This window comes from Myxocyprinus asiaticus, chromosome 30, assembly GCF_019703515.2.
Source record: "Myxocyprinus asiaticus isolate MX2 ecotype Aquarium Trade chromosome 30, UBuf_Myxa_2, whole genome shotgun sequence".
Classification (NCBI taxonomy): Eukaryota; Metazoa; Chordata; class Actinopteri; order Cypriniformes; family Catostomidae; genus Myxocyprinus; species Myxocyprinus asiaticus.
Window position 1 is genome coordinate 10,093,673 of NC_059373.1, and position 16,291 is coordinate 10,109,963.

A 16,291-nucleotide genomic window follows, 5' to 3' on the forward strand; every position below is an offset into this window, starting at 1 on the left:
TTACAATTTCTCCCAATAAAATCATGATTTTTCGCATCCACACTTTGCTTATGAGAGTGCATTAGACCTCCAGGCAGCGTTGCCACCTGTTTTGTAAAATACGGGATTGTCCCATTTTAAATATGAAATGATGCAAAATGAATCAATAGCCTACGGAACGTGATTTGTCCCTTAAGCTGGTCAGATGGCATCACGTCCAGATCGTTAATTTAACATTAGGCTCGTTTGAGATGAGCAAGTTCTGTGCAGAACTGATCAGTGGCAGTTGCATGCCGTTTAGAAATATGTCTGACTTCATGGTGACGTATGCCAAAAAAGTCTCGTGAGAGCAAGGTGCGTGCAGCTGTAAGAGCCAGGCTGTGCAGTTGGATTTTCCAGCTGCGGAAACTGAAAGCATGATGGGAAACGGCTTGCTGATGACACAGCTTATTGCTCATTGGCTTAAACAACCGTGATGAAAAACAATTGAGAAAAAAGCACTGAAAACATGTAAAGTTGTAAAAGAACTAAAATGTATGTCAAATATTTGGGGTGGGGGTTAATCTAGTTTTCATCAAAACTAGAATACTAGAAACATTTTGTTTTTCTTCAAGTGTTTGTAGTGACACAACACGACATTGTCCATTATCTGTCCCCGTTTTCATTAATAATCCAGATTTTTTCATTGGAAAATTCGAAATACGCCCCATGTGCCACGCGTTGTTTTCTGAAGGTGAGTGACACTGGCAGAGTGAATGCTCATTTTCACCTCACAATTATGGTAAGATATAATTCTTCTGTGATTTATGATTGTTGGTACTTCTAAATTAAAGCTGCACTAAGTAATTTTTCCCTCATTAAAAAAGCTGTAATCCTTAGGAAATGAATTGTAATTTTGAAACATATGTAGGAAATCATGACCACTCACATTAAAATGAAGACTCCAGTCATATCAGTAACCTTATAAAAGCTGTTTTATTCTACATGGAATGTAAACTGAGTGTTCATGAAGCTTTTACTCATTTGGAGAAAATGGTCGTGTTAAAACTGTTTTCCCCATAATATTCTCGACCACATCACTGGGAAGGATTCTAGAGAAATGCTATGCTCTTCTCTGCTCTTCAGACAAATCATTTGCCATACGGGTTGTGCTAGAAAACAATCTTTATCACTCTGATGGACAGAGTTTCAAATTTCTGTCATGGTCTATTTTTATTCATCATACTTGCATTCCTTTCAGTTCTAGGGCGACATTTAGGGGGATATAGCATCTGTTATAATTGTATACGCACACGATATAGGATATGTGATAGAAGATTTTTTTAATTCTCCAAGCGCGTCTTGTGAAACAAAGGACTTCTAGGTTGAAAGTTCTACCTGTCAATCAACCACTGCGCTAATAAGATTTTTGAGCTTTGCTACGTGTGGCTTTAAATCGCATTCACATGGACCAGACCTCACGAATATTCTTCAGAATGTCTGCTATCAACGTGCAAGCAGTGACACAGATGAGAAGGATGTAGCCTACATCTAAAGCTGAATAATACAGATTGCCTACTCCACTAAAATAACTCCGAATTCTGCACTAAACATCAGGTTTGCACTTAAATTAAATCCAAGTATAACCAACAGAAACCGTGAGCAAATGTTTAAATATAATTAGTTTGGTCCGTTTACTATGATGTGGGGTCACTGATCTCTCAGTGGGAAGGAAAATTAGAATACCACTTGTACCATTCTACCACTCCAATTTATGTGGGGCCAGGCCTTTTGACACGGGGGCACTGGCAAATAACTGCCATGAGCACTAGAAAATGTACTGTACATAAAGATTTCCTTAAAAATAAAATTGTTTATTGCCTGCTTTTTGTTGGCAGTAATATCACAACATTAATTGTGGAAAGCAAATAGAACTGAGATTTGAGAATAAGATGCAATCTATAAAAAGACTAGTTCACATAAAAAGGAGGTGTGTTTGCACTGAAAAGAATGAAAATGTTATTTTTTATATGGCAGCACAGTACTATTTCAGCATTTAATGGCTTGTTAATCTGGATTGTGGGTGGTTAGTGAATAAACACACTGCACACAAAGTGGTGCAACTTTTTTAGTGAATTCACTCTTTGGTTTAATGTTATTATGCTTTGTGGAAAGATCTTTTGCTGCTCAATATTTAACATAAACTACTGGGCTTGATATACTGACACTTGGGTGCCTCAGGATTCCAACCCTCATTTTCCCAGAATTACATGCACAAACACCCACACTCACATCGTCTAACCTCGACTCTAGAGTTGGCTCAGTGCCACGCTTTTTTCAATGCCATTAACAGGTGGCTTTCTAAAATAGAATCAAGAAATGCTCACATGCGTACTTACACGCATAGCGACGCATGGAGACCACACACTGAAATCTCAGACACAACATGGCGACCAGGAAATAACAGTTGATTGACAGAGACCTGGTGCCAACCACCCTGAAAATAAACAAATAAATAAATAATAATAATAATTATTATTATTTTATATATATATATATATATATATATATATATATATATATATATTATTCTTGTGCCCATGCCTCTGACTCTCATTAGGGGTGTGAACTTTTTCAGATGCCAACTCTCCACCTCAACAACAGTTTGTCAGATTGACATCACCCCTCTTACTTTGTCTGTCTGTCTCTCGGAAAAAAAACCTCTGCAAATCGATCTACACACATTTGACAGTCGACAGGTCAGCAATATTTGTGCTGTTGTGTTTAAGTAATTGCATTGACAGCATTGTTAAGTCACTATTAAAAGATTATATTAATTAATTTGTTACAGAAAAATTAGAATCTTGTTTTTAACAACAAATAATTCCTGTTTATGTTTTTGACTTTTAAGTACTGGTGGTGACTTGGGCCATTTAGCAGAATTAGCATTTTCTGCTAGCATGCATTGTTATTCCACAAACATGCTGTGGTCCACTAAACCACTAATTATTTCTACAAGCTAATTTAATGAAGCTTATGAATCAGTCAAGTATTTCATGGAATGATTTTATATAGAAGGCATGTTCTATTTACAAAGTCTTAACTGTTTGCTACCACAACAACAAATTATATAATACCAAAGACTTTTTAGCAAAACAGTTCACTTGGCAGCCATCTTTGTAACATTCCCAGGGTACTATTTTCTATGTAAACAAGCGGCATGTCAGTGCAGCTCCTACCTACTTGAATGGGGAAATACTGAAATCTTCAAAATGGTTTGTCAAGATTACAATCAAAGAACATATTTCAAATCAGCAGTAAAATCTGACAACACTGGTATCATGAAAAAAAAAAAAAAAAAAAAAAAAAAACAATTCCCTGCTTGTATAGCTAATGTACATTTGCATACTTGAGTTTATTGACAGGCCATGTCTGTATCTAAAAGGTGATTGGATCTTTTACCTGTAAGGCAGGACTTCCTTTCTACATCCGTTGGGCATTCCAATTTCTCCCTTTAAATTTAACAGAAGTGACCTGTCTGTGCTAAATAGTCTCTGATAAAATGTATGTATTAAGTTGATTTATTTGCTACACTGTTACAATTTTACTAGTCTCACATAGCCAGACTTTTGACTAAGGCCAGAAGCGTACTTTACACTAGTATGCATCCGCAGATGCGAGTGCTTGGCCGACGCATTGCAAAATTGCAGCGTGGTTGAACATGCTTAACATGCGTTCTTGCTTTACTGTGGCGGTAAAAAACCTCAGTACCTCAAGAGGGTGATAGAGTTACCATCAAATAACTGGATGCTTTATTATTCAGGTAAATTGCTATAAATATACTGACTTTACCTTATTTGCTCAGCAATATTCTCTTTAAACTCTTGCTCTGCCATGACAGTTGTTGAAAGAGAAAACTCACTGTAGAAATGGACAGTTCACAGTAATGTCTTTTATAGCTCCCCTTGTGGAGTTGAGAATGCAACATGTACCTCCGTTGTGTTAAGAACTGTGGTCTAATACATTTTGAAAGACTTTTTAATCAGAGTTTATACAGTTGTGCTCAAAAGTTTGCAGACCCTGGCAGAAATTGTGAAATTTTGGCATTGATTTTGAAAAAATTACTGATCATGCAAAAAAACTGTCTTTTATTTAAGGATAGTGATCATATGAAGCCATTTATTATCAAATAGCTGTTTGGATCCTTTTCAAATCATAATGATAACAGAAATCACCCAAATGGCCCTGATCAAAAGTTTACATACCCTTGAATGTTTGGCCTTGTTACAGACACACAAGGTGACACACACAGGTTTAAATGGCAATTAAAGGTTAATTTCCCACACCTGTGGCTTTTTAAATTGCAATTAGTGTCTGTGTATAAATAGTCAATGAGTTTGTTAGCTCTCACGTGGATGCACTGAGCAGACTAGATACTGAGCCATGGGGAGCATAAAAGAACTGTCAAAAGACCTGCTTAACAAGGTAATGGAACTTTATAAAGATGGAAAAGGATATAAAAAGATATCCAAAGCCTTGAATGTGCCAGTCAGTACTGTTCAATCACTTATTAAGAAGTGGAAAATTCAGGGATCTCTTGATACCTGGTCAGGTAGACCAAGGAAGATTTCAGCCACAACTGCCAGAAGAATTGTTCGGGATACAAAGAAAAACCCATAGGTAACGTCAGGAGAAATACAGGCTGCTCTGGAAAAAGACGGTGTGGTTGTTTCAAGGAGCACAATACGACGATACTTGAACGAATAAGCCTCACAGCTTCTGGCACACTGTAATTTGGGGGGGGGGGCTCTAAAGGCACAGGGAATCTTGTGACAATGTATGGCAAGATGAATGCAGCATGTTATCAGAAAATACTGGCAGACAATTTGAATTCTTCTGCACGAAAGCTGCGCATGGGACACTCTTGGACTTTCCAGCACGACAATGACCCTAAGTACAAGGACAAGTTGACCCTCCAGTGATTACAGCAGAAAAAGGTGAAGGTTCTGGAGTGGCCATCACAGTCTCCTGACCTTAATATCATCGAGCCACTTTGGGGAGATCTCAAACATGCGGTACATGCAAGACGGCCAAAGACTTTGCATGACCTGGAGGCATTTTGCCAAGACGAATGGGCAGCTATACCACCTGCAAGAATTTGGGGCCTCATAGACAACTATTACAAAAGACTGCACGCTGTCATTGATGCTAAAGGGGGCAATGCACAGTATTAAGAACTAAGGGTATGCAGACTTTTGAACAGGGGTCATTTCATTTTTTTTCCTTTGTTGCCATGTTTTGTTTTATGATTGTGCCATTCTGTTATAACCTACAGTTGAATTTGAATCCCATAAGAAATAAAAGAAATGTGTTTTGCCTGCTCACTCATGTTTTCTTTAAAAATGGTACATATATTACCAATTCTCCAAGGGTATGCAAAATTTTGAGCACAACTGTATCTGTCCAAAAATAAATACTAATTATTTCACAGATATAACCCCCAAAAAACTAAGCGGAACACAGTTACTTGTGGATATCTAAATTAATTGCTAGCAAGTGCCTCAAATACATTTTTGATGTTTTGTTTTTTTTTTTTTTTTTTTTTTTTTAGATTTGACTTCACAAACCTGGCAAACTTGGTAAATCAAACCAAGTATTTCCAACAAAGTAAATCCAATCTTGTAGCAGAGTGGTACCCTAAAACAAGACTTTGTTTCCAGGTGGACTCATCAAAACCTGTGCACCCTAACTAGCGAAAGCTGTTGCAGCTTCTGATTTTCAAAAGTGCTTTTAAGTTTTATGTGCAATATGCATCATAAGGTCAGTGAACACACTATGCCATTTGAGGCTAAGCCTAACTTTATACTAATAATTTCCCTAAATAAAAAAATAAAACTTTAGATGTGCTTTTATTCTGATCTTCCATTCATCATGTTCTTGATTTTTAGAGTGACCAACCTGACCAACCCCTGACTTAATTTGCTCCTCATCTTTCACATCTTCAAGCTCGCTCTCAATGTCAGCACTCTTTACCATTTTTGAATGGACAATGCCTTCCTGCAAAGTTTTATCCCCTTTCCTGCACCTCCCAGCTTCCATCAGCTGTTCATTCTGATCTTAACTACAACATAAGTAACATAATTTGCAAGATCCCTTTCTGATAGTGCATCCCTTATCATGCACAAATTGTAGAGTGTCACCTCTACATTAGAAAAGTAGTCTGGCATAGATTGATCTTGTTGGATCAGTCTAATGAAGCCTTTTTCCTCGATTAACTTCTTTTGTGGTTTTGATCTGATTATTTTGATCTTAATTATCTAAGAGGACTTAAATGTCCTTTCAAAATAAGCACCTGCCTCTCATTCATTTACCTGGATCTCTGAAGCTACAAATCAAATATGTGGTCCATGTTCATCGTGCAGGATGAAGAGGTAAGGACTGCACCTGCTGGGGTGCATCAACCTTCAGGTGGTCTGGAAGGGTTTATGGGATCCCGGAGCGATGGACGCAAACGCAGACTTATAACATTGTCCCGTTCTGGCAACAGCATTAGCGAAAGCCAAGAGGGAAAGATTAAGCTGACATTTTTCATGGCTTTGACTGGCCTCATGCTTTCTGTGCTTGGGGTGGGTACAGAATTTTGGGTGGAGCTGGCTCCATCAAAGAGCTTCTTCAACAATCAGACTTGCCTGGCAGCACATTACGGTTTGTGGAAATGTTGCACCAAGAAATTCTGGGTGTCAGATATTAACCCAAAGCAGGACAGCTGTGGGCCACTGGATTTACAGAAAGGTAAGACCTTTTGCGTATTGTAAATGGTCAGTAGGTTAGGCAAACTTCTAAGCTGGAGTTCTAGAATTAAAGCTGAAGTGTATAACTTTTTCCCAAAAATACTCTCCTATTTGCTAAAGCCATTTGTAGGTTGATTCCCCAAAAACTGTAAACATTGTATCTCTGTCATGATCCTGCTATTTTGGTCTGGTTTTATTCGTTATGTGGCAGGATTGTGACAGTTTCCTCCACCTATCTCTCAGGTTGTTCATGTGCATTTGTTTTCCTCCTTACCTCGTGTTTCCCAGGGTTGCTGCTCAGCAACGCTGATTTGCGCTGCTTGTGATTATTGGCAGCACATGTTTTCAGTCTTCCCTTCCTCCTTATATTCTCTCCTTTGTCTTGTCTTCCCTCTCAGATCCTTGTGTTATGTTCAGTCTCCAGTTCCGGTTGTGTTGTTTTTACAGTATCCTGTCCTTTTATCCAGTCAGTTTGTTCTCAGTTCCTTTTGTCTTGTTGTTTTGTTTTTTCTCCCTAGTGAGAGTTTTTGTTTCCTGTTTTATTTAGTTTTCCTTGTCGGTTTCTTTTCAGTTCTATTTTTGTCTTATCTTTTATTTCTCCCCCATGAGAGTTTTGTTTGTATTTTGTTTTTGTTTGTTTTTTGTTTCAATAAAACACCTTTCATTGCCATCCTGCATCTTGGGTCCTTCCTCAAATATATCGTGACAGAACGATCTGACCAACTTTGGACCAGCGGAGGCATGAGGGTTGTTTTATTAAACCCAGCTCCGGCCCTTGAGGAATTGGTCTCCAAATGCCTCGCCCAGTTGCCCATTCCCTTGGCCTGCTTTCAGGCCGGTCGTCCCATCAACATCTTTGTCAAGGAGTTAACCTAGGCAGCCTCTGGGCAGGGTACTCTGCCGGTTGGCAGAGATGGAACACCTGCTACGAGGGTGGAACACCAAATCCCAAAATCCCTCTCTGTCTGTGTCTTTGGAGAGGCCCGCCGAGCCCGTTATTGACCATCAGGAGGCAACCAAGTTAACTGCAGCTTCTTTGGGTGCCTCTTGGGCTTCTCAATGCCTTTGCCAGAGGAAGCATGCTGCTGACCACCAGGAGGCGGTGGCCATTCCCGCTGCAGTGATTCTTACCATCTGGAAGAGGAGAAGGAGTAGGGCCCCTTTTCTTCAGGTGCTTCTGACCTCAAGGAGGCAGAGGCCATTCCCAGGAGACGGCAGTTTTTCCTGCTGCCAACCACCAGGAGGTGGCGGTCGTTATCACTGCAGTGCTTCTTACTGCCCGGAAGAGGAGGAGAAGGAGAAGGGCCCTTACTCTTCATGCGCTGTCAGTGTCCATGGTCACGGAGGCCTTTCCCCAGTCTCTGCCGATGCCCACAGCCACGGAGTCCGTTCCCCTGTCTCAGCATGTGCTCATGGCCACAGAGGCCATTCCCCAGTCTCTGCCAGTGCTCACGGCCATGGAGGTCATTCCCCAGTCTCTGCCAATGCCCACGGCCATGGAGTTTGTTCCCCTGTCTCAGCCTGTGCTCATGGCCACGGAGGCCATTCCCCTGTCTCTGCCAGTGCTCACAGCCACATAGGCTGTTCCCCAGTCTCTGCCAGTGCTCACAGCCACAGAGGCTGTTCCCCAGTCTCTGCCAGTGCTCACGGCCACAGAGGCCATTCCCCAGTCTCTGACAGTGCTCATGGCCACAGAGGCCATTCCCAAGTCTCTGCAATTGCTCTCGGCCACAGAGGCCATTCCCCAGTCTCTGCCAGCGCTCACAGCTAAGGAGGCCATTCCCAAGTCTCTGCAATTGCTCTCGGCCAAGGAGGCCATTCCCCTGTCACTGCCAGTGCTCATGGCCATGGAAGTTGTTTCCCTGGTTGATTCCGCTCCCGTCCCGGAGCCGTCTGTCCTTGCTCCCGTCCAGGAGCCGCCTGTCCTCACTCCTAGAAACACCTGATACCGCTCATTCCATTAAGCTATCTCCTGGAGCCTGCTCACCAAATCAAGCTATCAGGCCTAGTTGTACTGACACTACATCAAGTCAAGCTGCTACACCTAGCCTAGCCACCACGTCAAGTCAAGCAGCCGAGTCAAGTCAAGCAGCCCAGTCAAGTCAAATCTTCATGCCTAATCAAGTCACCACATCAAGTCAAGCTTGCTGGCCCAGTCAAGTTACCAAGCCGAGCCAATTCAAGTCACTTAGTCAAGCCACTAAGCCTAGCCTAGGTGTTCCACTGTGTTGTCATGATCCTGCCATTTTGGTCTGGTTTTATTCATTATGTGGCAGGATTGTGACAGTTTCCTCCACCTCTCTCTCAGGTTGTCCATGTGCTTTTGTTTTCCTCCTTACCTCGTGTTTCCCAGGGATGCTGCTCAGCAGCGCAATCAGCATTGTCATGGCAGCGCTGATTCATGCTGCTTGTGATTATTGGCAGCACCTGTGTTCAATCTTCCCTTCCTCTTTATATTATCTCCTTTGTCTTGTCTTCCCCATCAGATCGTTGTTATGTTCAGTCTCCAGTTCCGGTTGTGGTGTTTGTATCATGTCCTTTTATCCAGTCGGTTTGTTCTCAGTTCCTTTTGTCTTGTTATTTTGTTTTTTCTCCCTGCTGAGTTTTTATTTCCTGTTTGATTTAGTTTTCCTTGGTTTGTTTTCAGTTCTATTTTTGTCTTATCTTTTATTTCTCCCTCGTGAGAGTTTTGTTTGTGTATTTTTATTTTTTCGGTTTCAATAAAACACCTTTCATTGCCATCCTGCATCTTGGGTCCTTTCTCAAATATATTGTGAAAATCTCTGTGGCACTATAAAAATATGGCTGTTTGTTTGAGCATCCCAATGCCCAACAGAGAAAGACTGACTCACCAATGGTGTGAGTTTGGGGCGGGACTATTTGTTTGGTTGACCAATGGTAGATAAGGGGAGTATTCAGGGAAGCATTTTTGTAATTCCATTTGGTGGTTTTTAGTGTCAAAGAAATTGCACACATCAGCTTTAAATATCTGTTTGGAGTAACATCACCTCTTTGGATCCCATTATAGAATCCAATTGCACCTTCTTCAAGTTCTACACCACTGGAGAAAACATTGTCCTATTTCAGAAAACACCAGAAAGGGGTGAGTCATCTCACATTCTCCTCTCTGTCTTTAGATCTTAGTACCATTAGTGTGCCTTTTTTTGTCTTGTCACTGAGTGCTGACCCCCACTTTTTTTATAATATGGTACTTGTATATTGGATGAACAACCAAAAATATACATGCATACAATATATTTGTATATAATACAGTATGTATACAATATTATGTTATATAATATGAACAATAAAATGAAAGACACTTTAAAATAAAATTGGCCAAACAAATTAACATTTTGGAGATTAATTCTTGCAGTTTTATAATAAAATTACCCTCAAACATATTTTTTGCAATACATATCCTGGGTGTTAAAGATGCAATGAGACATTTCTCTTTGAAACCGGATGTTTCGGAGGGCTAACCATTAGCCTTCAGTTACATCACAGCCATGAACCTAGCTGCTAAAATCAATTTTTTTGGAAGAGAGAAACTGTAAATTTTAAATGTACTGTATGTATCTGCTAAAAGTATATCTAAAAACATTTAGGACTACACTAGCATATAGCAGTGGTGTAACTTGGATCTTGCGGGCCCCAGTGCAAAGAAACTGTTGGGCCCCCTCCTTGGGGGACTTCGTCGTTTTTCATCACCCCTTGGGCCCGAGGTCATTTTTAGGTTGCTTTTGGACAACTGTTGTGACCCCTCTCACCCTGGGCCCTATGGCAGCTGCCCACCCTGCAACCCTGGCATATAGATTGCTCTAAAGCTAATAGGCATGGAAAAGCTACAAAAGTGTAACTTTGATGTCATGGAATCTTTAATCCATTTACTATTACTATAGAGTACTATTCTTTCTTGACTATGACCTCTCTTCCCCTTCAGATCTGACTATAGCAGCAGCCATGTTTGCTATCTTAAGTCTTTTCCTGATGGTGATGGGGGCTGTCTGCATCATCATGGCAGTAAACAAAGGTGTGCAGTTCTTCTTGAAGCCAGCCTCTGTTTGCTTCATACTCTCAGGTAATTAAAACACTATCATGCTATCGGCAAAATATGTCAAAATAATCAAACGCACCTAAAGGTTTAAGTGCATGGGTTTTGTTGACTAAATTTGTCTTCACACTCACAGCAAGGATGGTAGGCTGTAAGAAAAATCTTCAATGACATAATGCATCAAGGCAGTATTTATGTTTTAACCTGTTGATGTGCATGCCCCCCCCCCCCCCCCCCCAATTTAAGCAAAGTAAAGTCAAACCCATGGGTTGGGTCAATGAGCATCAACAGGTTTTAAAGTAAACTTTATGGCACACAAAAATTTATATTGACCAAATATTGATTAATTTAAAAAAAAATACAGGTGTGACCTTTGGAATAGTCATAGATACTGTTTCAGTATTAAAATGTAAATCTGTGTATATTAAAAAAATGTTTCAATATGCATTCTGTATACAACAGTTAGTTCCGGTCCTCGAATATGATTGGATGAGAGATGTTCCATGAGTACTGATGTCTCAGAACATCAGCACTCAGACGCGTCACTGTTTGTATCACTCCACTTGTGTAGGTTGTGTAAGAGCAGCACAGATGTGTAAAAAGCTAGATGTGTCTCTTTACATTTATTTCTGTGACATCACAGATTTTAGCCAGCAGGTGGCAGCAAAAGACCATTTTTGTGTGCAAATGAGTCAGCTGAAGAGACATGCATCGCCAGTCAGTCAGATTTTCATTAACAGGCACTCCGTGATTTCTTGGATTACTACTACACTACTAAAGCTGGGAAATAGTTTTAAACAGCTTTAAACTAACAACTTCAGCATTAAGGCTCATCATAGCTGAGAGACACAACAGACTGATTAATTACACAAATTCAAAGCACTTACCTCTCACAGGAGTTTTCAAATTGGAGAGGACATACTATAGTTTCTATAGTGAATGGCTACCGCAAAATAGGGAGGAATACCCTGCTTGGATGGCTATTTTTCCACAGAGAAAATAGGATGCATTTGGCAAAAATGACATTATCTTCAGAAAGCTGACTAACATGCTACAGTATCTCTGCTTGGGATTGGCAACAAACGCAGGTGATCGCACATTCAATCTCTCTCTCTCTCTCTCTCTCTCTCTCTCTCTCTCACACACACACACACACACACACACACACACACACACACACACACACACACACATACATACATACATCCTTGTTTCTCCAATAACTTGTTAGAAACAGCCCAAGCCATGATACAAGTTCTAAAGTGACATTTTTGAGAGGCTTGGACACATCATTTGGTTTGAACCAGCAATGGCAGATTCTGATCCGTCGCATAAGAAAGTAGTTCCATGCACAAATGCGTTTTTTTGTGACCGCATTCAGTTTTTCCTTATTTTTTTTATTTTATTTACTTGTTCATTGAACTGTTGTATATAAGCAGTATCACACTTGCAATCGTGCTATATGGCCCTAAATCAGCACTACTGTGATTACCTGTTGCACTCTGCCTGCGGCCGAATCACAGCAGTGCTGATGTAGGGCCATATTGCACTCTTGCTCGTGTGATATTGGTTAAAAAAATGGTTCAGTTGGTTTAATCCACCCTGGTGTTTCCAAATGTTTATTCTAAACAAAATGCACTAAATGTGAAAAATGTAGGCAGATGCTATTTGCACCCTGGTGCAAATAATGGTTTATGCTATTTACACCACAGAACAAATAGTAGCAGATATTATTTGCAACCCAACCCTAGTGCAAATAGTGTCAGATATAATTTGCACCCATATTTAAATACTAACATACAGTATATGGGTATCCAGGGCCGTTTCAGACCATTCTGGCACCCTAGGCAAGATCCCTGTTGGTGCCCCCATTTGGGGGGTGGGGGGTGAGGGGGTGTTTGGTGTGCGTGGCAGCCTCCTCTTTGCCCCACCCTACCCTAGGCGACCGCCTAGTTCACCTATGCCTAGAAATGGCCCTGTGGGTATCACTGCAGTGTGTTTATTGTGTTTATTTAGAGTCCCACAGACACACTACATTAACCCCTAAACCTAACCTTACCTTATAAAAAATAACCATGGTTTTACAACAGTTTACAACAATTTTACAACAGTAACCATAGTTTCACCATGGTATTTTGTTGTAAATTTACCACAAAATTAACCATGGTTACTATATTACCACCATATTGCTGTGGTAACACCATGATTAATTGAATTAAAACTATGGTTTTTGCCAAAAAACATGGTAACAACAATATTACTATGTACTGTATAGTAATACAGTGATGCAATCTACACACAAGCGATGCCGAGCCGCGGGAACGTGTGCGATCGGCAGACCCTGCCTCCAGATCAAACCCTTCTCTTCACTCCCCGACATTCACCTCGACCAAATCACTGTGATGAAATCAACATTAAAATTAATTTAATCTATTATTTTAAGTTGTATTAAAGGAAATATTAAGAGTGTAAACACGAAATTGGATGGGAAAAGAAGTGGGATAAAAGGAGGATTCAAACCAGGGTCGCTAGGACAACACTTCACATACACAATGTTTTTACACCCCATGCCACTGCAGCGACACCTGTTGTCTAGTTTGTCATATATTCCTGTGGCTTCACCAGACTTTTGGGGTGCAAATACCTCCCCTGTATGGCAGATGCTATTTACATCGGGGTGCAAATAGACACTCCAAAAAAGGTATACATCATCCAAATAGATACATTTCTCAGAGTTATTATTTGAGATATTTCTCTGTAGTGGACTCCATTGTGGACTTGGTGAAAACTACATTGTTCATAAGATAACTAGCCTACGGCAAAGTGCAGCATGGCACTGACATACAGTAGTGGATACAAATCTGGGCACAGTAATGTCAAAAGCAAGAAATATTGCCCAGTAACTGAATTTCAAAGCAGAACCAGCCAAGAATGGCTGTTAACACAGATATTGCTACAGGGTTACAGTATTACCATAGAGCACTTCAGCTGGAATTATTTAAATGTTCCTGTATTTGTGTAAATCACATTGGATTAAAAATTGTATGCTAAAAGGCCATTTATTAATTTGCATTAACGTAACTTCCTTTTTCCTCTCTGTCTCCTGTCAGGTCTCTTAACCTTCCTCTGTCTCATTGTCTTCCACCAATCAGTGCTTTCATTATTGGCAAGTGACCAATCCATACCTCTACACCATAAAATGTCATGGTCAGCGACATGTGTGGGCTGCTCTGGAGCTCTTGTTGTTGTTGCCGGGGCCTTGTTCTTGGTCCTTGCTCTTCCTTACAGTCCTTGGGAAAAATGCCTTCCTAAAAAGAACAGTGACATCTAGTGGTGTGGAGGCTAAAGAGCACTTTGCATCCAGGTTTGCATTGCATCCAGGTTTGCACTGCATCCTTTTAATACTGTGGAACAGAACCGTATTCCATTACATCTTGGAGAACCTATGGAACTGAAGAATTAATGGACTACTGTTCCATATATAGGATGTGTTAAGTTAAAACAATGCAATATATTGCTTTTGTTTGAGGGTTGGCAAAATGTAGTAAGAATAGCAAGGAGTTGGCACTGGAGAGTATGGTGTAAGAAATGTAACTGGAGGTGGGCATTTTAGAAGATTACACATGATATTAGGATGGAATGGTTCAGTGATTTGATCATGAAGCCTAAAGTTAATAACTTGTAGTGTAATGGTTCTTACTGCAGAATATGTAAGCCATTTATGTATTTTCCCCCCAAAATATTACAGTTAAACTTGATGTGGTATTACCCTCATATAGTTCCAAATCTGTAAAATTTTGTCTTCCATGATGGAACACAAAATGAGAGATTATGAATAATGACAGTCTCAGTCACCATTCACTTTAATTGTATTGAAAAATATATATGGGTTTGGAACAGCTGGAGGATGAGTAAATGACAGCATTTTCATTTTTGATTGAATTAGCACTTTATTTTACTTATTTATGCTTTGTGTTTTTATGCTTTTATATGCCCATGAAAAGCTTTGTTGATTCATCCCTGGTTTTAAACAGCCCTCTTCATCTGGAGATGGTTTAGTTGATGACAGCAATGAGATGAACTGAAATGAAAAGTTTTAATTAAAAGCCACATTGTCTGCGGCTTCTGCTTCCTATTGTGGACACTGATACTGTTGCTGATCTAGCATCAGTTATTGAAAGCATTAATGCAATTAGAGAAATGCCTCTTATTAGTAATGTGTCATTTTAAAAATCAAACTTTGTTTGAAGAGTATGCATTTTATTTAATATATGCGCTGCACAAATTTGAGATTTTTATAAAACAAAATATGTATGAATAAATATGTTTTAGTAATGAGGATACACAAATATTTTAGAATCAGGGCCACGAGAAATTATTTATGGGGGTTCATATGTGATGGGATAAATGTACTGTAAAAAAAAAAAATTAATTGTGGGGAATATTTTTGCAAACAGCTATTTGATTTTACTTTGATTTTTTTTTTTTTTTTTCAGTTTTATTCAAATATTCATTGACACTACAGGCTTACTAAAAACTATAAGAATCTAAAACAAACTTACACATTTAATTTATGCACAATAAACAAATAAGTTCAGTTTTTTGTAAAATCGGGCAAATAGTTGCCTTAATTCCTAAATAAGATAAGCTTTTTGCATCTTTCTGGTTAGAGTTCTATTATTATTAGCGGTCCTGGGTTTGGTTCACCGATTCCCATGAAAGTTTGCAGTCACCATTATTTTTGTTCTTGTCTCAGGTGTAGCTTGTTGGTTAACATTTGTTGTGACTTTCAAGGTCTTACTGTACATAAATACATATTTTTAATACATTTAAATGCATTGGATACTGAATGTGATAGTAATGCACATTAATAACAAATAAAGACTGGCGCAGATCTCTTTATGCATTGTTTGTTTGCTTGTTTATTTATTCATTGATTCCTATTCCTATAACTTTGTTGTCTGCCACCAACATCAACTGCATTTTGTACACATGCAGTGATCAACAGGTATACTTCCTACATGCAATTCAGTGTTGTCAGATATGTGAAATGACATCCATGCTGAAGCCGAGATTCTATTGCCTATTTCCAAATTCCATCCATCAGTTTCGAATGTTTGGCATGCTCTCTTGATATGCATTACTGCGTGTGCCAATCATTGTGTGATTGTGACCCTTTTCTGCACTTGAATGAATGCAAATTTGGCATAAACGAATAAAACCAATGCAACATCAAACCCCTTGACTTCATTCCTCATTTTTTCTCTCACTGTCACATACAAACACGCCATCATCTCTCTTGACCTTCTTCCAGATTTCCATCTCCTCGTTCATTCCACCCATCTCATTTCCTCCCTCCTGCTTCCTTTAAATTTAGAGCGTTGCCAATCGCACTCCAGAGGACATAAACAATTCAAACATGGATTAGAAATGCAGTTCCCTTCACTTACAGAGCCACCTAAACATCTCATGGCTGATCATCTCACCT

At 39.7% G+C, this 16,291-nt stretch overlaps 1 protein-coding gene across 2 annotated transcripts; it reads left to right on the forward strand.

The window, feature by feature from the left end:
- Positions 1-2,635: 2,635 nt before the first annotated feature.
- LOC127421542 (voltage-dependent calcium channel gamma-6 subunit-like) lies at positions 2,636-16,081 on the forward strand. Of its 2 annotated transcripts, none has more exons than XM_051664656.1 (6): positions 2,636-2,717; positions 5,679-5,778; positions 5,907-6,750; positions 9,778-9,852; positions 10,693-10,830; positions 13,914-16,081. In XM_051664656.1, exons 3-6 carry the CDS (start codon positions 6,357-6,359, stop codon positions 14,132-14,134), a joined length of 828 nt encoding a protein of 275 aa, XP_051520616.1. In that variant the 5' UTR covers positions 2,636-2,717; positions 5,679-5,778; positions 5,907-6,356; the 3' UTR covers positions 14,135-16,081. The 2 variants fall into 2 exon arrangements, with proteins under 2 accessions (XP_051520616.1, XP_051520615.1); XM_051664655.1 differs by having other exon boundaries at positions 2,671-2,717; positions 5,570-5,778.
- Positions 16,082-16,291: the final 210 nt, after the last annotated feature.

Coding starts and splice junctions, on each gene's coding strand:
- LOC127421542 (XM_051664656.1), top strand. CDS start 6,357: ATGTGGTCCATGTTCATCGTGCAGGATGAAGAGGTAAGGACTGCACCT. Junction 9,853..10,692: donor TCAGAAAACACCAGAAAGGG/GTGAGTCATCTC, acceptor CTTCCCCTTCAG/ATCTGACTATAGCAGCAGCC. Junction 10,831..13,913: donor TGTTTGCTTCATACTCTCAG/GTAATTAAAACA, acceptor GTCTCCTGTCAG/GTCTCTTAACCTTCCTCTGT.